Raw genomic sequence first — 24,915 nt, 5'->3', positions numbered from 1 at the left:
ATTATTTGTTCTATTTCTTTCTATATGGGATTTGTTATATCAATTGATTAGTGTTATATTATTTTATTATTAAAGTTTGTTTTTTGTTTATGTTCATATACTTTAAGAAAATTGTGAGATTTGTCAAATTTTGAATTACGAATTATTTGCACCAAGATTTGCATAGTGCATTTTAAAATGCAGTGCAAATATTGTAATTTGCATCTTAAAATGCATAGCAAAATTTGTGAATTGAAGTATATGGTTTAGGTATTTAGGGTGTAGGGTCAAAGTAAATGATTTTTAGTTTGCTGATTAGGTAGTTTAAGGTTAAGTTTTTAGGGCTAAAATATGAAGTCATTGTTTTAAAAAATTTGCAAAATTTGGGAATCACATTTTAAAATGTGGTTTAGTGTTTTTATATGCACAACAAGAAACTGTGAATTCATTTTAAAATGTGAATTGCAGAGCATTGTCTAGGTACTGAAGGGTTTATTGTTTACTAGGTTTAAAGTTTAGGGTTAGTGTTTAGGATTTATGGGTGTTTAGTGGGTTTGAGGATTAGTAATGGCTCTGTCATGTTGCTTAGCATTTTGAAATGCATAGCTTGTTTTTGACCTCCATTACTTTTGATTTATAGTTTGAATTCGTGCTGAGATAAAGAAAAATAAATGTAAAGCTTTTCAAAGTACTGCAACGATATTTGTAGGTATTGTAAGTAAAAATGTATAGTTTTAACATAGCATTGGAATGTAGGATATTTTCTCATTGAGTTAATTGTCTTCTTTGTGTATATTAGCTTGCTAAATGTTGATAGTTTATAGATTATTCAAGAATGCCAACAATTATCTTTTAATTGCAAAGAAATACAGCAGACCTTATATAAACAAAGATAAAGTCCGTTGCAGATCGAAATAATTCCCTAGTATAACAACAAATTGTGTGTTTGTCAGAAGCATCGATGTAGGAGTCAAATTTCTAGTGGAACAATTTACAGTAATTCCAAACTTTCAAGTTCACATACATTATAAACTAAACTTGAAATCCAAAATTGAAACACTCAGTTTTAAGTGATTCATTCTTCCTTTCCAATCACCGCATTTTATTCAGGCTTTAAGCTCCAACTTCTTTTCTTGTCAAACAGGATCTTGTATGTCAACTTTGCACGAGTTTTTTGAATTTTTTCTCCACAATTGCTTGATGTGAATAAGAAGGCATTGTTTTTTTTTATACGACCATTGCATGAACTTGCATACATAAATTGCACAGTCCACCCTGAAACCATAATTGATATTAGAGTCCTCATAATGAGTCAATAATTTACATAAACTTTAAAAGTATTGGGAATATGGGCATACGATGATTCTTGTTGGGGGCAGTCCATAACTTGAATCGGTGAATCAGTAGGCCACATTTTTTTGCCTTCTTTATTGCGATGTTTGTTAATCAACTCGATCACTTTATTTATTTGTAAATTCAATCATTTAGTTAGACTAGGGAAGAATAACAAAGGCAGATTAACAATAAAGAAATTGGGTCAGGGAGCCTCTTTTAGAATAGTTTAGAAATAATCAATTATAACCACCTATTTTGCATTTTTAAATGCATATGCACAAATATAAACCACCAGCGTAGTAAACTTATTTTAAAATACTAATGCATTTTTAAATGTATATGCGTAATGATATGCATTTTTCACAAAATGCATTTTATTATTTAGTAGTTTCGATCAACTATTATGAAATGCAATGAGTTGGTTTAGGGTTTAGGCTTAGGGTGTAGTTTATAGGGGTTTAGGATTTGGTGTCTTGAGGTTTAGGGTTTATGCACTTAGGGTTTAGTGTCTAGATGCTTTTAGGGTTCAGGCTTAGGGTCTAGTTTATTGGGGTTTAAAGTTTATTCTTTGGCTCTAATTTACAAAGATTTAGGGTGAAGTGTGTAGAGGTTTAAGGTAGGGGCTAGTGTCAACAAGTTTAATTTGTGATACACCATATGTAATTTAAAATGCAAAGTCATTATCAGCACTCTAGGGAAGGCAACAAAAATGAAATATGCAGAATGCAAGCCCCGGCCCCTTATACATAAGGTGCCAGAACTAACACAGGTTGATATGGAACTCCTATATACATTTTTTTTTAAAAATAAAAGTTCTCCTATATACAAGGGGCTAAAAACATGTTTCTAGTGTCTCAAACTAACAATGAAAGCCCAATGAAACAAGCAAAGAGCCAAGCCAAACACTAATATGGGTTACTACCTACTGGACAGTTAAACTCTAGGTATGTTTTTGAGCCAATGAAGGGATTTTACATTTTTAAATGTTGCCAGAGATTTCACATTTTAAAAAGTTGGCATACACATTCCTAAAACAAATTGAAACCTTTATTTACTAATTACAAAGTAAGCAATGCTTGTAAACAATTAAGTTCTTTGTTTTTTTTTCACAATGACAGCTAATGTTAACAAATCAAGGTTAATTAGTAAACAAATGACAGCTGGTTAATTAGTAAACAGTTTGAAAGAAATTAATGGAAGATGTTATACGTTGAATTCACTAATTAATGAATTTCTATATATGATAATATTAATCTTTGTTAAAATTGAAAACAAATTAATTACATACCTTTGATCACGATTCAAAATTGACATCTTTTTCATTTTTGATCTCTCACAAACTTAATTTTTTGAGGAAATTTAGTTGCCTAAATTGTGTAACTTTTCATATCTAAATTTTTTTTTGATTGAGTTTCCTTTTTTGTGTGAAATTAATTTTTTTGTTTTGCATCCCACTACGTTACTGGGTAGATAGTCGGTTATGCTTGTTTATAAGTGAGGATATTTTCGTCTATTCATGGTAAAATTGGGTAACAGGTGTCAGTTCCATATTCTGGTCAAATTGGGGTATTAAATTCTAAAAAAATTTAAGAGGGGTCGTAGGACTACTAAATATTTATAACTAACTCTTCTAGACTAATTTTCTGAATAATAGTAATAGTAATAATAATAATTGTTATATTTTGAACTCTAACGTGACATCTCTACACTATATGATAGCCGGGTCTGTAGGCACACTTCTCAACCGAATAGTGTATTTTTAATATCTCTATTTTAAGATTTTTAGAGCCACCTCTCTTAATTATTCTAACTAGCTCATTTTTTTTTAAATAATTTAAAAAAAACTCCTTCATTTTACTGAAATTAGAATTAGTTTCATATTATTTAAAATAATTTAGAAAACCTCTTTTAGAACACTTAAATTATATTCAATCTCTCCTAATGCTTTTATATTGTTTTTTAGATTACAACTAGAATTCATAAAATCATACTACCCGAGAAATGTTAGAGCGAGCGACAAGTTTAAAGACTTAAAACAACACCGATGTGTAGCATGGTTGGCATACTTGTAACACAGCAATGACAAAACAATTAACCAAGTTGCACGAGTGACAACTAAACGGGTATAGTCACAGGTTTTGACCCGAATTCGATTTTGGCAACGTAAGCTCTGACGTAAGAACGTGTCTATTTGAGTCTCTGTCCTAAACTTCTAAGACAAGATACGCTTCGCGAACGAATTCTTGATCAACTCTTTAAGTTGAGGTAAAGTCTCTGAATTTCACGCTCTTAAGTTTGGATGGTATGTTATGGCATTCAATTTTGGTGAGAACTAGACTTTGCTCAATTTAATATATTCTCTTTGAACATTAAATAGGAGAATTGTGTTCTGTTCCACTTTCGTTGTGCTAGTAGAGTCTATTTTTTTCCCCTTTTGTCATTATGGAAATATCAAATATAGTTGCTTGACCTCCAATTAAGTGCTTTGGGATTTCTAGTATTAGCCTTATACTGAAATGTATGTGGTTATGAATTGTGATTAGCGAAATGCATGTCAATCATTTCAAAATTTGATTAGTGCCTGAATGGAATCTGAACATTATAAGAATACCAATTTAGATGACTTTTTTTTCCTCATATTCCTCTTTACTTTATGCAGAATATGGAAGAACATAAGATGCTCAGTATCTTGGTTATTTGGAGAGGGAAGAGGTTAAATGTGGAGATGAATTCAGGAGCTTATCTGAAAGAATTTGGACAAAAACTCCAGAATTTAACTAATGTCAAATCTGATACAATGCGTCTTCTTATACCAAGAACTTCGGATAATAGCTCAAAACTGCTATCTCCTTTCTCTGATGATCACTCAAGCTTAAGCTTAAAGGAGTCTTCGATTCTCGAGGCATGTGCTATATTCATAATCCGTGCTTATTCTGTTTGATAATATTATTTCATTATTTGGTACACATGCTGTTATGAGCTTCCATAGAAGCTAAGTTTTCTTTTTCCATTTCAGGTAAAGTCTATAAGAATGATGGGTGTTTTTGAAGATGAAATCGAAGAGGTTTCACAAAATGGTACTAAAGCAGACCTGCGCATAGCTGGATTTGATGAAGAGGAAAGAAGACTTAGGATGAGAATGTCGAGACCAAAGAGTTCTCTGAAACTTCCACAGGGAGCCTACATTTTCTGTGATTTTCGCACACTTCAACTTCCAGGAGTAGAGGTACATTTGACATTGCTTTTGGTTATAGTTTATTCTTTTGTTATCAGAAATTGCCAACTCTTCTTAAAAACCAGTGTCAGTCTTTATCTCAGAGTAGGTAGAAGGAGTTGTTTGAAATACCATTCCCAGTATTATTTTCGCAATTGGCTTTCTTTTAAATCCCAATTTCCAAACATTGATTTTTTTGTAAAGTTTTTCACAATGAAAATTATCTTTGTTTTATGTTACCTATCAAACAAGTATCTATATCTCTCCAAAGTCTTGTATATGAATTGCATATGTAATATCTTTTTTCTTACAGCTCAACCCTCCGGCTTCGGAGGCACTAAAAAGAATGCATATGCTTGCTGCTGATCCAGGAATCATTGCTATCATGAACAAGGTATGCTTCCTGTAATAATCATGCGGCTTTTAATTAGTTTATTACCATTTATTTTACTCGGCTGCTTGTTTCTTATTAGCTCCCTTGTGTTTGTGCTTTGTTGAAGCATCGTTGGCGGGTCGGAGTTATGACGGAGCTGGCACCTGTTGGATATGTTGGTGTCAGTCCCAAATGCATTCTTGGGCTCAACAAGGTAATAGTGTGATGCTTCATTTCATGCTAAACAGAGAAAGTAGATTAAAGTGCATAGGATAAACGAGGAGTGATGTTTGATTGTAATTTGTTACAGAATCATGGTGAGGAGATCTCATTACGCCTTCGGACTGATGATCTGAAAGGCTTGAGGAAGTACGAGAGCATCAAGAAAACTCTGCTGCATGAACTTGTAAGAATATTTTTTTCATGTTTGTTGCTTTATATATTTACTTTTGGTCGTTAAAGTGAAAGATTATATTAGATCAACAAAAAAGTTGGTCGAGGATATCTACAATTACATAAGGAAAAAGAAAAGGAAAAATAGGAGCGCAAACAACCAGAAAAGATACCAGCCGACATACACCCCAGACAAGGATCTCTAAGCAAAAATTCTCCCATTTCAGCTACAAAGTGATTAAAAGGATTGCTCATGAGGTCCATGAACACTTTGCTCCAATAACAAAGAAGAGCCCCTTTATGGCTAGAATGACTTTTTGGTTTTCCATAGTTGTGTCCTCAAAGAGTCATTTAATGCGTTTCAAACTAAATACCCCATAAAGAGAACCATACTCCAGGCCAGCTGTCCTCTGGAAAAGAATGACCTGTATCTTAATGAGTAATCCGCCACTTGACCAAATAACCCAATACATTCCAGTCTCCCCAGGGACTTTTTTCCAAACCCGTCAAGAAATCAGTTGAAACAGAATGGTTCGCCAATTCTGTATCTTCGGTACTTACAAAATAAGAATGTCAATATCAGCTACAACTTCTCCCATTAGTGTTACACACTTATACAGGACTTGTTCAATTGCGTGAATAATTAGAGAGCACTTGGTGATTCCTTTACTTGTGTTTGTAATTATTGATTATAGCGTGTAGTAATTAAGCTTTGTTCTCTTCCTTTCTTTTCTGTTCTTTATTTGTTTTTGTCTTTTCATTTCAGGCTCACATGGTTTACTCCGAACATGATGCTGACTTTTACACTCTAGATAAACAGGTAGATAAGATGTTATTCTAGTTGTTTGAAAATTGACTATCTGTGAGTTTTGTTGTACCAAAACTTGTTCTGATTATGAGGTTCTGCTATGCAGCTTAACCAAGAAGCTGCTAGCTTAGATTGGACAAGGTCGACAAGTCACACCTTGAGTGGCCTCAGGCGTTCAGATGGATATGAAGAAGAATTCGATGAGTGGACAACTGAAAGTAGTTCTCAGAAGCTTGGGGGAAAAACATTTGATGATATGGCCACTGCCCGTGAATCTTCTGTTGCTGCAGCTTATCGTCGTTTAGTTGGTCAATCCTCTGCCAATTTGGAAGGACATGCAGTAGATGCTGAGCCTGACCCTGATGACACTGCATGTGAGATGCATGTGGAACCTGATCCCATTGATTTTGTAATGAAAGATAATGATCTTGAGAGTCAGAGGGCAAATGAAGAGATTCATAATTGTAAATCTGATCATGATTTTGACGTGGATGATCAAAACAGGCTTGAGGATCATACTGATTCTTGCTTTGGTGAAGCTATGGAGACCAAACCATATTCAGGAATTCATACAAGTGAAATCTCGTACGACCCTGATCTTGATGGTTGTGAAACGGATAAATGCATCCTTCATTCAACAACATATGGAGAGTTTACTGGCCCTAAAACTCGTGTTGAACCTGATCCAGATGATTCTGAGACAAGCAAGGCTGTGTTAAAGAATAGATTGGTTCAACCAGATTCTGATGATTCTCTAGCAAATGAGAAGGTGGATGATGAATCCCTATGGAAGGTCTCTCAGGTACCTCATTCTGGTAAGTTGGAGATGGACGGGTTTATTTCAGGGTGCAGTAATTCTGGTGAACCTGGTCGTGATCCAGATGATAGAATGAAAACTGATTTAAGTGAAGACACTAATAAGGTGAACGAAATTGAATTTGAACCTGATCCTGATGAGTCCAGTTTGAAAAGAGATCCAGGGCAAGATGGAAACAGTGTAGAACATGGACATTACAATTCCATTGCCGATGGAGCCCTGCAGCATGAGCCGGACGGTATGATGGATACTTCCAACACCCCCTATGACATAACTGATCCAAATGATCAGGAGTTGCGGAGAATCCAAGACCCAGTTTATGCTTTCTGTACTCGACTTCAGAAGACCATTGGAATGCTGAAATCTGAAGTTAGCCCCACAGAGGCCACTTCAGTCCTTGAGACTCTATTTAAGATCATTAGGTAAGTTTCTTCATCCTAAATTCACCTTACTGGTGCAAGCATGTACTGCTTTTGGTTTTTAAGCTATTTTGATGCATGATGAATTGAGTAATTGACTATTTTGCACTGCTAGGAATGTGATTGAACACCCAAATGAGACAAAATACAGACGGCTAAGGAAGGTACTTTCTTTGCCGCATAATACATTTCCCTGGACTTACTAGCTCTTAAATACAAATTCTGCTTAATTTTCCTTATACAATTACTGACTGATTTGGCCTGCAGGCTAATCCGCAATTTCGGAGAAGTGTCGCTAATTATAAAGGTTAGTTTCTGCTTTCCCAGTGATCCTCATTGGTGGTCTGGGAATTTACATTTCCTGTTATTCTATTCATCCCTACTTAATTTAATTACTGCACTACCTTTTCTGATGATAGACCCCAACCAGTTTTTTATTTAGTACTTAATGAAGAAAACATGAAGTGCCTCCATAATGTTTTTTGTGCATAGAGCTCGAACTTTTTAATTTGTGACATTTTTCTGTTTCATATGCCAACAGCTGCCATGGATGTTCTATTTCTGGTTGGTTTCAATGAAGATTTAGTCTCCGACGAAATTGGAAGGTCTGAAACTTACATGGTCTTGAAGAGGAATGATCCTGGCTTGTTGTGGCTTGCGAAGTCCTCATTGGAAACGTGCATTGCTTGTTGACATTATCGAAGATCGTACTCTGTAATGTATTAGGTATTTATATGTGTATGTATGTACAATATAGTGGGAGGCGGCTATTGATATATATGATGTAAATGGACACAGCACATAGCAGTTAATAGTATTCGTTTGGAATTGTAAATTGTAGGTCCTGGTCGGAACAAAGCTGTGAAGCTGACTGGCTGACTGAGATCCTGCAGATAGACATTGATTTGTAAATCAATGTGTATTGTATTCATTGGACTGGTTTAATAGATACCCGTCAAATCTTCCTTGTTTCAGTTGTGTTTTCCTCGTCATGACCGACAAGAACTAACGCAAACTTTGAACAGCTAAGTTAATTTTTGGCTTAAACTATGCTAATGAGAAATAAACCGAAACACCAAGGCTGGCCTGTGATAGCATATATAGGATATCGATTGTCTGTATTCTTTTGCAAACAGTGGGCAGAGCCAGGAATTTCTTCCAGGGGCCTACTGTGAAGTCACTACTTGGCCGAGTCCAATGGTTGAGAACTCCTTATCCATATTCCTCTAAACAGTGTTATGATGATGCAAATTACTGATTGAGGATACAAAGTACTAATTGTTCAACCAATGGATTGAAACATACTACACTCTAACACGGGAGTAGTTTGATACCATCCAAATTTGGTGGGGATACAAACAATACTACTCTACTTCAAATGGCGCCAAATGACATATTACTGTTTTTCTGTGCCACTTCAGGTGGTGCCATTTGTGTTTTTCCAAACCACTCCAATTGATCTCGCGTAGAATGCACTCTGCAGTCCTCAAAATCACTCTATATATATAGAGTGAAATCCGGATGAGAAGTAAAAACCACCACTTCCCACTCCACTTTTATGGGGATATGGGGCCATTGGACTCAGCCTAAAGACAAGTCGACAAATAAGTAAGAAAAATACAACAGTAACAACTGCCCTTGAACAATTGTATAAATACTTTATATTATAAAGAATCGCCCAACAAATGAAAATGAGTATCCATTGTATATAAGTATAAATACTTCATATTATAAAGAAATGCCCAACAAACGAAAATGAGTATCGTATATAAATAGTATAAACGCAAAATAAATAAATATAAAAAATATATATATTTCAACTCTACTAACCTAACAATTCACAACTGTCCCTTGGCAGCCTGGCAGGGGCGGATCAAGGATTTTTAAGCTGATCTGAGATTTTTAAGCTGGGGGGTGGGGAAGTTCAACTGGAAAAAAATGGTAACAATCATTTTCATTATACTACTCAAAATGAACAAAAACAGAAATGTCTTCACATACACAATAGATCTTGACAAGCAGTGCTACCCTTGACATTTTCGTGGCCCAAAGCGATGCACTAGAATGTGGCCCTATATGCGTTGATAAAAAAAAAAAAAAAACTTGCGGCGCAGCTTGTTGCACGCTTGTCCTAATTATTTGTAAAATTCCTTATCAGTATCAATAAAATTTCCACTTAAAAAAAAACTAAACTTATATTATTCAACTTTCGTCTGCCAATATAATCCGGGAGGGGGGCAAAAAAAAACCTATAACTTAAATTATTCTTCTCGCATTTTTAGATGCGAATTCACTAATTACACTTGAATAGTCAGCCTTTTCAATAGATAAAATCGCTAATCCATTCAATCTTTCTTATGACATGGTCGACTTGATCAACTTTAACTTAGAAAAACTTCTTTCATCAGAAGCAAGCAACTGTAATAGGTATAGTCAATAATATCCTATAAGCAGCCTATGCAAGCATTCATAAAACAATGATCTCTTAATCTCAAATAATTCACCACATTAATAGCCTTCTTTGTCTCCTTTGGCAAAATTTCTCTTAAGATTTTTAATTCTGAAAATAAATCTTCTCCATCAATATCAGAAACATCTTTGTGTTTTAGAAACACTTCAAGGTGCTTACAAGAAACCTTCAAACTGTTAGCATCTACAAAGTTTAACTTTTCCACATTAAATAAAAACCCAAATAATCCTTCATATACTTGGAATTGTTCAAACCTACTTCTCAATGAGGAAAGAGTTTGGTCCAAAATAAATACAAAATGATGGACTCTAAATGATTCCTCAGCTGATAGTGGCGCCCCCTTGACAACATTTTCATCAAACTGCCTCTTTCTTCGAATAATACGCTTCTCACGGAAAATAGGTTCAATTTGCATAGAAGTTGCAACATCATTAGCTTCAGCTTTGGCCTCCTCAAATCCAGCTCCTCTATACTTTTCTAATGCAGAAATAAGTCCCTTCAGTTGATCTATGGCAACATCAATGTGCATGTCTTCTTCTTGCAATGTTTTGCTAACAAAGTTCACATCAAATAACAAATGATGCCATATAACCATACCAAGCAAGAACTCAAAAAATTTCATCTCATGTGTTGCTAGGGACTCAGCTTCACTCTTTATTTTAGGGTCACCATTAGCATCTGCCAAGAAAATTAAAGCATCCTTTATCTGGGGCTTGATATCTTATTGCTTTAACACTTGCCACGCGACTTTCCCAGCGAGTTTGAGACAATGACTTAACACTTAGACCTTTCTTACCTTTTTTTTTCTTTGTATTTTACATGATCTTTGAAAACCTTCCACCGCTTTGTAGAAGAAGAAAACAATGAATATATGCGTTGTACCACTCCAAAAAAAGAGACAACTTTAGAGCAAGAGTTAGCCATATCATATAGAGCAAGGTTGAGACTGTGGCAACCAGAAGGCGTGTACATTGCTCTTGGATTTATTTCAACCAACCTCTTTGGCACACCTTTGTGTTTCTCTTTCATGTTAGATCCATTATCATATCCTTGTCCTCTTATATCACTAATTTCAAGCTTAAGAGAGTTCAGTGCATCTTTGAGTGTGCTAAAAAGTCCCAATCCTGAAGTGTCGTCCACTTATATTGCTAAAAAGAATTATTTTACCTTTATTGGACTTGTAGAAACATTAACACACCGTATAACAATTGACATTTGTTTTTTATGGCTTATATCTGGGGTGCAATCAAGTATCACAGAAAAATATTTTGCTTCTTAGATCTTCTTTACAATGATACTTTTGGTCTCCTCTGCTAGCAAATGTTTTAACTCATTCTGTATCTTGTGACTAAGATAATGGCAATGAATTTCTTTTCTTTGAATATGTTGAATATGTTCTTGCATTACAAGATCAAATTTAGCAATCATCTAAATTATGTCTAAGAAAATACCATTGTTCTCTTGATAAATATTCTCTTTTGTCCCACGAAATGCCAAATTATTTCTTACAAGAGCTTTCACAACAGAGAGTATCCTTAGTAATATGTGACCCCAACCTTCTTTCTCTTTATTGCTATGTTCTTGCACATATATGTTTATCAATCGTTTCATTCCTTTTCAATCTTATCTCTAATTCAATCCAATTGCTCATGCAACTGATGTGCATACTACTTTTTTTCTAGGGGTGGCAATGGGTCGTGTTGGGTTGGGTTCATGTCGTGTCATATTCGGGTCACGTGTTAGGAGAGCAAACCCAAACCCGACCCAATTGCTAATCGTGTCGAGTTTGTCAAACCCAAACCCAACCCGCCTATATAATGGGTTACCCAATGGGAGACCGGCTAAGCCAGCAAGTCAATTTCAGATCAGTTTCGGATCGGATTCACAAACAACTTGTATGCAAAATATTTAGTATTTCACGATTTTATTTATAAAAAAAAAATATATAAAAAAATATGCATTAATTCTCAAAAACCATCTATAATTTAATTACATATTAATAAAAATTGAATAATGAAACATATTTTTATTGAATGAATCAATATGACAGCTAATCCTTATCCTTTTAGTAATTTAATTTAGGTAGTTGGGATGATAGATGAGATTTTGGATCAGTTTTGGATTGGATTCACACATAACCTGTATGCAAAATATTTAGTATTTCACGATTTTATTTATCAAAAAAGCATATTTAAAAAAATATATATGTATTAATTCTCAAAAAACTATCAATAATTCAATTACATATCAACGAAAATTGAATAACAAAACATATACTTATTGAATGAATCAATATGACGGCTAATACTTCTCCTTTTAGTCGTTTATATTTTAGGTTGTTGGGATAATGAAACTTATCTTAAAACAAGTTATACAGGTCATGGGTTGATGACCCGACCCATTAGACCCGAAAACTAATCGGGTCTATTAACGGGTTACTCGGGTTAACATATGTGACCCTAACCCAACCCATTTATTTCGGCAGGTCAACCCTTAAATGACCAAAAACCTTTTTTCCCAACCCAAACCCGTTAATTTCGTGTCGGATTCGTGTCGGGTTAGCGGGTCGTGTACAAAACTGCCACCCCTACTTTTTTCATGACTTTTAAGCCTTTGTAAAAGATTTCTCCAATTTCTAAATCCATTATTCGCCAACTGAGTATTATTTCCGTCGTGCTTGAACAACTTGCAACAAAAGCAAAATACCCTATCCAAAGCATTGGAATATACAAGCCATCTTCTATCTTGCTTCTCTCAATTTGATAAGTGTCGAACATAATGAGTAAAAGAAAAATGCCTACCAAGATCATCTTTAGGAAAATCGATAGTGTTACCTCTTTTAGGGCCTCTTTCCACTAATAAATGTCTGTAATTTTGATCCATCTTATCCCAATTTCGCAGGTCATCAATGTTTACCAGCCCAAATAAGTCAGCTATATTTGTTTGTTGATTAAGTTCTTCATCAACCAAATCCCCATCATCTTCATCTACCAAATCTTCATTGTCTATAGCGACCAAATTTTCATTGTCTCCAGCTATCAAGTCTTCATGTGTCTCATTCATCATATGTTCCTTATCTACCAAATCTCCATGTGCTGCATCCACCAAATTTTCATGTTCTTCATCCACTAAATCTTCATCATAACTATCTTTTTCTTTACCGCTAGAAAAATACTTATGAATAGCTCCTGCTAGAGATTAAATAAATTGTTATGTTTTTTTGCTTCTTTTTTTTTTGCTACTACCAGATGCATGCTTTCTAATTCTGGGAGGCATGATTGTACTTGCGGATTAAAGTGGTAGAGTGAGTGAGTTTTGTTCCTTTATGGCTTTACTTCTTGAAGAACGACTGAGTTTATCTCTGGTTTTTTCAGAAGTTTGGTTTTGGGAATTGGGTCAGACTTAGTTTACCATTAGTTTACGTTTTAGTTTCTATTTTGTATTTGTACTAGAAATTGCCCGTGACTTTGTCACGCCATTTAATTTTGTAGTCTAAGTTGGTATCTCATTTTAAATGTTAATTTACGCATACATAGTAATTTAATTTGATGTACGATTCCTATTTAAATTGTTTTTGGCTTCTTTCAGTTGCCTTGTTCAAATGATTGTGTTCAATTTGAACAAAATATTGCATAATTGTCAGTAATGTATGCATCAATTATCTATTAAAATTCATATTTATAGGGCTACCGGGCCAATGATCATATGATTATGTGCTTCAATTGCAATTGCTTTTTATGTGTGTTCCAAAGAACAAATGGACCATAAGGAGCTCCATGTATGTACTTCCTGAAACCCAAACCGTGTTGTAGCTCGTTGAAGTTTGTGTATATGTTGAGTATCTTCAAAAGTGATTGAAGTGAGGTTCACCATAGATTGTTTAGAGTTTGAATGGTTGGGAGTTGAAGAAAGGAAGGTAGGATCTTTAGTTTAGGATTTGTATTGGTTACTAGTTTATGAAGAACATTGAAAGCTTAAGTTGCTTTAAATATTGAAATAACATAAACTTGAAAGCCATGAAAGGAAATGATTGATTGAAATAAATAACAACAAGAAAGAAGATTGATTGATTGAATAACAAAGCAAAAAACAAGATTGAAATGAAGAACAATAAAGTAAATGACTTAATTGAAAAAAGACCAGAAAAATAAATCCTAAATGACAATAGATTAAGTTTAGGTGCCTTCTCTCTCCTTAACTTTTAGTTTTTATACCTCTACTTTATGTCAATGACTGATTTGCCATTCTCTATTACATTTGAGACACCTCACCCTTTACTTTATGCTTTTGCTTTTTGATTTTTTCTTGATCAAGATAGGTTTTAGAGAAAGCCATCTTTTGAGTTGAGGACATCTATCTCTGGTTTTCTGAGTTGAGGACTTTGACTTTCAGCTCTTTGGTTCTGAGTCCTTCATCTTTGACCTTTGACTTTGACTTTGACATTTTCAGCACTTTTTCATAGCAACTTCTAGTCTTCATAATAAGCGTGATTAAGACTCTTTTTGGTGCTAATACACAACTTTTATGATAAGTGGTTTGAATTTATCTGTAACCTGAAAAAGGCAATAAAAGTTATGAGTTGTCTTTTCATTATGCGTAATAAGGGCTGTAATACAATAATGTAAGGGTAATAAAACACACATTTGGGAGCTAATCACCACCCCCAAATAACATCTTACTTGTCCTCAAGAAAGAACGAGAGAAAAAACTAAGATCACAAATGAGTGATTTATTATAAGTTATATGATAGAATTAAATTTACTCTTTTACCCCTACTTAGCTAATTATACTAGGAAGAAGTAAAATATACTTTCATTCTTTTGATCAAAGTTCTACTCTCAATTATCATGCAATAAAACTAGAGTAAGAATTCGTTCCACTCCTAGTTGCTTAGAAAATAACTAATTCACTTAATGATTAACAATCAATAGCATGAGAGTAATGATTCTAATATGGTGAAAACTAGTATTGAATGTATTCAAAATTAAACTATGACAATTAAATAATAAGATGTGAATATGAATAAGAAATTAGGGAGATTTGAAATCTATCTTGATTAATCCCTAACATGCTAGTATAGAGTTTGTTGCAACCCTAATCTTTATGTTTTCACATAAGGTTCAACATAAAGGTTAAGTCTTTTTATTCCTAATTATTCATGGTATCTCTAGCCAACTAATAATTAGCATGAGAGGAAGTTGAAACCCATTCTCATGGTTAATGAACTACTCTCTAGACTTGAAGCTCTTAAATACAACTATTATATACTAACACATCATATCTTCATCAAAGATTCAATCTAATGGAGGTTTAGCTATGGTTCATTAGACTATCATGGAATAAATAATAATAATAAGAAGACATAATTAAAGAAATACTTGTATTAAAAATAACTTGAATTGTATTAATGGTGGCTAGGCTAATAAAACATAAACTAGGTTTGAGACTAAAGAGAAAAGGTAGGAGAGAGTTAGAGTTTTTCCTTAGTCCTCTTTATATAGGAGAGGGCTAGGTTTACAATTTCGTGCATGGGCTTTGGAGCTATGTTTTGGGCCACTAAATCAAGCCCAAAACCTAATTACTTAAGTCCAAAAAGAGTTTCTCTATTGGAAATTACTACAATAACCTGTTTGTCCACTTTTGCTCCTCTGATTGGTTCAAGGCCTAGACCATTAGAAAGCTCTTTCAAAGACAGTAATTTTGACATATAATAGGCCCAATTCCGAGGTCGTAGTCCAAAGATACGGCCTGCGGAAGTTCTGTTGATTTTTATGCGCTATTTCTACCCACGTTGACTTTGACTTTTTAGTTTTGACAAGGCTTTAAATTTTTTTTTTCACCTTGAAACTTGGGCTTTAACCATAGAACTTCTTAACAACCAACCTTTGCTCCTTTCTCTTGCAAAAGTGACATATTTCTTTACATAGTTGACTCCAAGACCTAAAATACACAAAAGTACGTAAACAGTACTAACTCTTATTTATTATAAACATAATTGGTCTAAATGTAATATTAATAAGGGGTTAAAACTACAGTTTTGGGCTCTTATCAAACCACCCCTAAACAACATTTTGCTTGTCCTCAAGCAAATATAAGAAATTAAAATAAGTGACCAAAAATATAATTCTAACTAATCTCGTTTCGCCGAGTGCGATTGCATTGACCATATGCAATAAGGCCTTAAACCACTAAGACTTCTCTAGTGGACGAGTTATAGCCTTGTGAGAGTTTTACAGAGAAGATACTCACAAACTTCATTTATACTACAATGACTAAGAAATAAAATTAATGTGTCCTTATTTATTCTCAGATATCTATACATCTCATTAGCAATGAATAAAGAATAATCAATTTGAAACCTAAACTAATACGTGCATAATAATCAATTATCTACGGATAAACATATATATAATGAACTATGCTATGAAATGCAATAACATATCCGTTTATGAAACTTTGGAATAGCGTCCTTAAGTAGGTCTTCACAAATATGTCAAGACAAAAATACTCTGATTTTTCCACTCAAGTTTCGCTCATTCTAGTGTGTAGTGGGCACACATTTCCTTATAATCTCAATGACGTACAAGGGAGCCGAGGTCAATCAAACACATCTGCCATTTACTATCACACCAACCTATTTCTAATTGAGCTAGAGGTCTTTATTAGGTGTTGCGGAGATTATGTGATGATTTAAAAAGGAAGAAAATGGATATTCAAAAGGACAAGTCTGAGATAATAGGATCTACAAAATATGTAACTAGAGAAAACCTTGTTCTTACTTTGCTTATACACTTTGTTTCCATTCTTAGCCATTTTTTTCTTTTTCTTTTTGCTTTTGACTCATTTGATTTTGTTTTGGAGTTCTAACTTTTTATTTTATTTATTTATTATTTTATTTTCTTTGGATGAAAATTTTCTTTTCTTATTTGAAGTAACTAACAAATTCTTAGTTTTCAACAGGTCTTTCTCTTTTCTTTTCTCCATTTCATCCTACTTCTCAGACTCATTAAAAAATAGGTAGGCTAATTTTATTTTTATTTTGTTTTTATATAAAAGGGTAAAGGATTTGTGGTTTATGAAAAAGGCTAAAGAAAGGCTTAGAGGGGCGACTAGCAGAAAATAATTTCATATAGGTTTGAATTTCTGGCTATATCGATCCAAAAAGGGCCTAAATTCTCGCTTTGGATATGGTATAGTGATCAAGCAAGTGGACGTGTGATTTCTCTATTTGGAATTTACTTCTCCCTTGTGTCATTACTCAGATATTTCACTCATATAAGGCTTTTAGGCTATATTCTCACAGGATTTGTAGAATAAGTATTCTAGCTTAGATTTCAAAAACTTACTGCTAATACAAACATAGATGCTCATGCAATATATTTATGGAAAGATGCAATGACTATTACCTACATATTAACCTAAGTTTCTAAAAACTATTCTAACTATTCTAATTTAAGAGTTAACGTGAAATTTCTAGACTACTATCATCACAGAAAAAGAAACAATATCAATATTCCTAAGTGCATAGTATAAATACTTTTTATTTATATTTTTATTATTTTATTTATTTTTTACTAGAAAGCAAAGTGCATATTATACATATATATCCTAATAGGTGCCTTAAATTCCGTGTGTTTCTATGCCCACCCCCACAAAAAATGCTTTGTCCTCAAAGTATAGAAATAATAATGATAGAAAATACCATGGAAACGCGTGAAAATTTTAGCACCTGCAAAACAAATTGAGAACATACTAATATAGGTAAAGAAAAACAGACGCAACTCTTATATGGGTTCCACCCGTTATGGGAATAACAAGAATTAAATTGCTTGGGACATAAACAGACACTAACAAAAAGTAAAACTTACCTTATATCCAGCACTAAGCGTTGTCCTCCCCTCCTATAAATCAGTGAGGTTCCTTTGCGCCCTACCAAGCCATGATAATCTGCCAGGCTTCACGCCATTTATCATCTACTTTTTCTAACCTGTTGAGCACCACTTGGTCGGATGGGGTGTAAGGGGCAACCCAATTAGGTTGTAGCCGCCACCCCGGCCAAATCATAACAGGAAAGAGCGTACAATGCAATTAGTGCCTCGCATAATGTCAACCCCAACCCAATTCGTGAAACGGGTACAAAACTCAGGAAAGAAACATAGTATTAATTATGCGGCAAACCAAGACAGGCATAAGAAGATACTTATGCTTCAAACTATGGGCTCGTGCTAAACTAGACACTAAAGTCTGGGGAAGGTCATACAACATACGTCCCTCAGCTATGACAAGGAAGTTGTACAAGTGGCGTTATTCACAGAAGAAAAACGCCATTCCCCTAAAATATTCAGCATAATAAATAACATAATAGTGCCAAAGTTAAGGGACAAGCTACCAACGGCTACGTTATATTGCCCTTGGTCCTCTACACGAAAAATCTCCACCCCATAGGTCTCATGGAAATATTCATAGTTGTAGATGTACATATTATTAGCCATATATCCCCATGAGTTTTGGGCAGCAGGCATAGAAAGTCCAATAGCGAAGGCTAACAAAAACTTGCTTAAATCCATTGTTTTATCATCAATGGTGACAGAGAACACTTGTTCCCCATCTGGTTGATAAAAAAACCTACAATTATCATAGAAATAAGCAGTAAGTGTAGGAGAATAAGATTCATCAGCACTTACCATTTGAGGCTGCCATCCTAACTGCACAATCATGTTGCGGATCCAAAACCCATAGGTGTCACTCTCGAGCAATTATTCAAAGGACTGCTCCGGTATGATTTGAGGAGATTTCATAGCAAATAAGCACACTAATGAACTCCTGGAAGTGACTGCAGAAAACCCTAGAAAAAATAACTGGAGGTATGTTGAAGTAAGGGCGTAGGCGCGCTCAGAATGGCCTATGGCAGAGGGCGGGCACATTCTCTTCTGACAAAAGAAATTTCTATGATACTGGAATTACAGCGCGGGCGCACTCTATGTTAATGCAATATAATGGCGTGTGCGCTATGAGCGAGACCTGTGATATAAATGTGAGAGGTGCAGAGTGAATTACATGGCGTGCCATGTATTTATAGAATAGTAGTGTCTTAAACAAAGGTCTCCAAGGTTCCCAAATTGATAAGGAAAGAGATGGAATAAGAAAAGGGCTTCTAAAGCCAAAATAGAAACAGCCGAGAGTAGACTCAACACCAATTCTATATGGTTTTATGCATGGAATCCAAATAGCAAACTTAATACTTCTAACCCTTGAGGTTGCACCAAACAACAGTAGCTAATTCTAGCTACACCATATTAGCAGGATGCTCACATAAACTATATTCCTTAAACATTTCAATATTAATTCCAAAAACATGTGGATATGGTAAAATACAATGCTAAACAAATAATGCCACCCTTAAACAAGTCAGAAAGGTGAGATTCATGAAAAATAGATAGCATGCGTGGACAAAAATTAAACCAACTTGAAACTCAAATAACAACCACTTACATAATCCAATATTAACTACTTAACTAACAACTGGGAATAATAATTCTACTAAAACAGGGAAATATTCTTACAAAAAATACAAAGGAACTAGCCACGAGATGAGGAAGGGCAAGAGCCATCCATTCTATGTCGATGATGCTCACGCCTTCCGGAGTTAGCAGAAGAAGAACCATCATGAGGTGACAGGCATCGTAGAACTTCTTCTTGAAACGTGCGCTGTTGTTCCATTAAAATATCCATGGCTTCCCAACGCTCATTATGAGTCTGAGCGAGAGTCTCCATGTTAGCCTGTAACTATCACTGAGCAACTGAATATTTTGCTGAAGCTTATCTTGGTTACGGATAATGGTACCTTGCCTAGCCTGGTTGGCCTCACAGGGGTCACTAAGAGAATGTTGGCCCGTACGAATCATCTCATACTAGTTATGGAGAGTTCGCAGGCCACGATGAAGTAATGAGAAACGGGCTATATCTGTAGTAGCCCTTTCCAAAGCTTCTGCATCAAAATAGGCTGCATCTTCTTCCTCTTCCTCCTCCGATTCCATCTCAGCAGCCAAAACTTCAGGCATATTCCACTCCTTTTGAATACACTCTTGATAAATACGTGCATTCTCATGCAACTTCAACTTAACCTTACTAGAATCCGAAACACATCCCCAAAACAACATAATCTTTGTGATCAATGCAGGGAAAGCTCCGGTAAGTTGACCAACTGCTATAATCTCATTCAATAAAAATTCGAGGATGCAAAACCCATACCTTTTGTTCTGAAGGGTCAAGAGAATGTGCAGATAACTCAAATTGATGTCACTGGCTTTCGTGGTGGCAATAACATTCCTGCCAACCCACTGAGCCACTGCCAGTTGGTTTCTTCTCAGAGACGACTGACGAACACAATGCGACCCAGCATTGTAACGTCATTCCAACATGGTCTCTGTCATCAGCGTACCGATACCCCCAAGCTGAGATTCCTGCATGGTGACTATGATGTCTCTTTCCTAAATGCCAGTAATCTCAGCCAATACTGCTATAGTCAACTCCTTACGACTACCATTTACATCCAGAAAAATCCTACGACCACTAATCTCCCTCTTCTTGTAAAAAGAGAACACCAAATCAGGGTAATAAAAATTATCAGTTGAATACCACAACCCTTCCTACTTCCTAATACGCATTTCGGTATCGAAGAAAGGTGCAAACTGTGCACTGGAAAAAACTTGTTCAGGAAGAATTTTTGGGGTTTTCGGAGCCATGGAGATCTGGAAACAGAATTTGTGGTGATGGTTTAGGTGTGGGAGAGTAAAAAATAACTCAGTTGAAATTGGGAGGGTAGCTGTGTGGAGGTAAGGGCGCAGGCGTGCTCAAGATGGTTTGAACAAAAGGGCGTGCGCGCTCTATGTTTTTCTTTGGTCAGGCGGTGTCCTATAATGGAGGCGAGGAAGAGAAGGGGAAAAAATGCGTGGGTTTTTAAAATAGGGAGTCACGTGTGTGGCACGTGACCTGGTAGGGTTTTTAATTTTTGGGCCTAAGCCCAAAACAAATCCGTAATACCCATCCTGTCTTATGCCTCGTATAACTTAAAACTAAAATTCCCGATTCATCAATAATCTAATTTTGGTGAATGAGCTATGAAAATGATCAACATAGAAAATACAATCCAATGATTTATAAAAAAAAAAATTAAATCTAACCGTGGTTGACAAATAAGGAGATGGAAAATGCCTCAAAATGCGTGAATGACATAAGTTATGTGATCGAAAGAAATCTAAATTCATAGATAGTGTCAAAACGAATAAAAGTACGACTAACGGAATAACCAACAAGAATAGGAAGTTTGAGCAATCAAGAATGGAAAGACCAAACACCCCACCCCCAAACAATTTTTTGAAAATAGGGTTTAGAATATTTGTTTTAAACGTGGGTTTTTAAAGTCAGATTCCCGAGACTTACTAGACTAATGTTTATTGGGTTTTAATATATTTTTACTTTTTATGAATAAGGTTTAATATAAAAGAAAACAATAAATCAATAAGGACGTAAATCACTCCATAGAGAAACACGACTCAAAAAATAAGAAAACATGCAAGAGTGGAAAGCGTGAATTACATTACACGTGGACTTAGGATCCGGTACTTACAACCACACACTCCAAAGAGAGGGCCTGGTTACCTTAATGGTGAACTTACCAATATATATGGAAATGGAAGGAAGTACACCAAACATCAAAGTCAGTCCTCATAGACAGGGTTCTGTAAATGGACATTCTCCACATCTGTGGACCTTGAAAATGTTTTAAACGTTGGCCATTGACCTGAAATATACTGTTGTCCTTGGGATTTACTAAAGTGATTGCCTCGTGAGGGGTGACTTCAGTAACCAGAAAAGGACCAGACCAACGGGTTTTTAATTTTCCTAGGAAAATATGCAAATGTGAGTTGTAAAGTAGAACCTTTTGACCAACTACAAACTCTTTACACAAAATCTGTTTATCATGAACACGTTTCATGTTAGCTTTATAATCCTTCGCGAGATCATAAGAATCGCTACGGATTTCTTCAAGCTCATTTAATTGCAATTTGCGCCTGACACCCGCCTCATCAATATTGAAGTTCATGCTTTTTATAGCCCACATAGCATGGTGCTCCAATTCAACGGGCAAGTGACAAGGTTTTCCAAACACAAGTCTAAAGGGAGACATTCCTATAGGAGTTTTAAAAGCTGTCCGATACGCCCATAAGACATCTGTTAGACGCTTAGATCAATCTTTCCGATCAGGATTGACTGTCATTTAATATTTTTTTAATTTCCCTATTAGAGACTTCTACTGGGCCACTAGTTTGCGGATGATAAGGAGTTGCCACCTTATGGGTAACTCCGTATTTCTTAACTAAAGAAGCAACAACTCTATTGCAAAAATACGTTCCGCCATCACTGATGATGGCTTTAGGGATGCCAAAACAAGAGAAAGTGTATTCCTTAACAAAAAACACAACTGTCGTATGGTTATTGCTACGACAAGCCATGACCTCTATCCATTTGGAAACGTAGTCCATGACAACAAGAATATAAATAAAACCATAGAAAACAGGAAAAGGACCCATGAAATCAATGTCCCATACATAAAAAATTTCCACTACCATAATTGGATTTAAAGGCATCATATTATGTTTAGTGATATGCCCAAGTTATTGGCAACGAACACATGTCCTGCAGTGTACTTGTGCATCTTTAAAAATCGTAGGCTAATAAAACCCCATTGAAGAACTTTAGCTGCCATTTTCATACCACTAAAATGGCCACCACACACTTTGTCATGTGATAAGAGCCTAAAACTGTAGTTTTAACCCCTTTAACAATATTGCTTTAGACTAATTATGTGATTAATAAGTAAGAGTTAGTACTGTTATCGTGTTTTTATGTATTTTAGGCTTCGGAGTTGAATAAATGTCAATTCGTTACTAAGTAGGCGCTAAAAGGAGCTAAAGTGATTGCTATGAAAGTTCTATGAAGAAAGCCTAAGTTTGGTGTGAATAAAAGTGCGTAATTTACATCCTAAAAGTGTCTAATTTTTGCGAATGTTTCTATCCCATTAGCCACACATCTCCTATATTGTGTCCCGTATCACCTAATAAATACCTCTAGCTCAATTAGGAATAGGTTGGTGTGATAGTAAGTGGTAGATGTGTTTGATTGATCTCGGCTTCCTTGGATTGTCATTGAGATTGTGAGAAAATGTGTGCCTACTGCACACTGGAGTTAGCAAACTTGAGTGGAAAAATCAGAGTGTTATGTGTTTTGACACATTCCTTGTGAGAACCTACTTAGGCACACTACCTAAAAATTTCAGAAACGGACCTGCCATTGCATTTCATATCATAGTTCATTGTATAGTTGTTTATCTTAAGATGATTTGATTATTATGCATGTATTAGTCTAAGTTTTAGAATGATCATTCTTGTTTAAATACTATTGAGATGTATAGATCATTGAGACATAAATAAGAAAACAATAGTTTTATTTCTTAATCGTTGTAGTATAGATGAAGTTTGTGAGTACCTTCACTGGAAAATTCTCACGAGGCTATAACTCATCCACTAGGGAATTCCTAGTGGTTTAAGGCCTTGTTGCATATAGTCAATGCAATCGCACTCGGCGAAACGAGATTAGTTAGAACTACATTTTTGGTTACTTATTCTAATTTCTCATATTTGCTTGAGGACAAGTAAAATGCTGTTTGGGGGTGGTTTGATAAGAGCCCAAAACTGTAGTTTTAACCCCTTTAACAATATTGCTTTAGACCAATTATGTGATTAATAAGTAAGAGTTAGTACTGTTATCGTGCTTTTATGTATTCCAGGCTTCGGAGTTGAATAAATGTCAATTCGTTACTAAGTAGGCACTAAAAAGAGCTAAAGTGATTGCTATGAATGTTCTATGAAGAAAGCCCAAGTTTCATGGAGAAAAAGCCCTTAAAAAGCTCAAGTCAAAGCTGTTAAGTGAAAGTCAAACCGGATTAGAAAACTGAAGAAAAGTTAATAAAACTTTAAAAGGCCATATTTTTGAACTCAGGCCTTGGAATTAGGCCCATTTTATATCAAAATGACCGGCTCAGAAAGATCTTTCCAATGTTCTAGGCCTTGACTCGATCAAAGTAGTATAGGTTGGTGAAATTGCGTACTATAGTAACACAATCAGAATTGAAAGTCTTGGATTTACCCAATTGGGTTATGGACTTGATTTATGGGTCTATAACCTAGCCTAAAGCCCATGCACGAAATTGTAACCTAACCCTCTCCTATATAAAGAGGGTTAATGCTAAAACAAAGATTGGCTACTCCCTCTTTAGTTTAGAATAAATTAGGGTTCTCTCTCTCTCTATCTCTTTCCTTTTGTAGTTTAGTTTAGATTAAAATAGTTTAGTTTGTAGCCTCCATTAAATCCTTCAATAAAAACCCTTAGTTTAATATTCAATTCTTGTCTCCTTATTTTAATGTCTTTATCTTATTGTTTTGATATTGTTCATCCAATGAAACAAGGCTAAAACCTCCATTAGAGGGGGTTAAAGAAGCCATGTGAGGATGATTGCTTGTTAGAATAGTTGTTATTTAGAATAGAATTTCAAATTAATTATTATGAGTGTTTAGAGATAAATCTCATAATAATGAACTAGAGTTTAGAGCCACCATCAAAGAGATTTGTGGTGGAGCTAAACTCTCATGCTAGTGGAATCTTGATTCGAGAGGACTTGGTATTCACTAGGGATCAATATTCGATTCGATGACTAACTAATAGCCAATCGAATTGCATGGTGGAATTTTCCCCCTCTATGTTCTTCCAATTCATTAAATTCACCTTTTAATTGCTTAGCTAAATTAGTTTAATTTATAATTAGTTTTAGTTTAAATAAATCACATCACACATTACTCTCACCATTGTTTTTTGTATTTGATTAGTTGAATTCGTTTAAGTCTAGAGAGTTAAAAGTAGAACGATTTCGTACTCTATATATTGCATAAATATATATGTGAGAGTAGGAAATAAATAATTGATACCGTAAGAATGAGGTTAGAGTAATCTAGATGAGTTTTTACGGGTGATCATCATGGCAGAAGGAT

General features: G+C 35.0%; 1 protein-coding gene across 2 annotated transcripts; it reads left to right on the top strand.

Annotated features, from left to right (window-relative positions):
* The first annotated feature begins 3,397 nt into the window (after window positions 1-3,397).
* On the top strand, window positions 3,398-8,312 carry LOC147497095 (zinc metalloproteinase-like protein). 2 transcript variants are annotated; one of them, XM_086559814.1, is made up of 11 exons: window positions 3,398-3,579; window positions 3,974-4,216; window positions 4,331-4,540; window positions 4,842-4,922; window positions 5,029-5,115; window positions 5,212-5,307; window positions 6,061-6,114; window positions 6,209-7,341; window positions 7,454-7,502; window positions 7,606-7,645; window positions 7,880-8,312. In XM_086559814.1, the coding sequence occupies exons 2-11, from the start codon at window positions 3,977-3,979 to the stop codon at window positions 8,029-8,031; spliced, it is 2,142 nt and encodes a 713-aa protein (XP_086415940.1). In that variant the 5' UTR covers window positions 3,398-3,579; window positions 3,974-3,976; the 3' UTR covers window positions 8,032-8,312. The 2 variants fall into 2 exon arrangements, with proteins under 2 accessions (XP_086415940.1, XP_086415939.1); XM_086559813.1 differs by having other exon boundaries at window positions 3,404-3,639.
* Window positions 8,313-24,915: the final 16,603 nt, after the last annotated feature.

This window comes from Coptis chinensis, chromosome 5 (genome assembly GCF_015680905.1).
Source record: "Coptis chinensis isolate HL-2020 chromosome 5, ASM1568090v1, whole genome shotgun sequence".
NCBI classification, from domain to species: Eukaryota; Viridiplantae; Streptophyta; class Magnoliopsida; order Ranunculales; family Ranunculaceae; genus Coptis; species Coptis chinensis.
The sequence above is the reverse complement of the archived record's forward strand: the minus strand, read 5'-3'. Positions and strand labels throughout refer to the sequence as shown.

What these genes read in the sequence shown, in the direction of transcription:
- LOC147497095 (XM_086559813.1), top strand. Translation starts at nt 3,619, where the DNA reads ATGTTATGGCATTCAATTTTG. An exon ending in TCATTGCTATCATGAACAAG is followed by an intron (nt 4,923 to 5,028) that starts GTATGCTTCCTG and finishes GCTTTGTTGAAG; the next exon opens with CATCGTTGGCGGGTCGGAGT. An exon ending in AAACTCTGCTGCATGAACTT is followed by an intron (nt 5,308 to 6,060) that starts GTAAGAATATTT and finishes TTTTCATTTCAG; the next exon opens with GCTCACATGGTTTACTCCGA.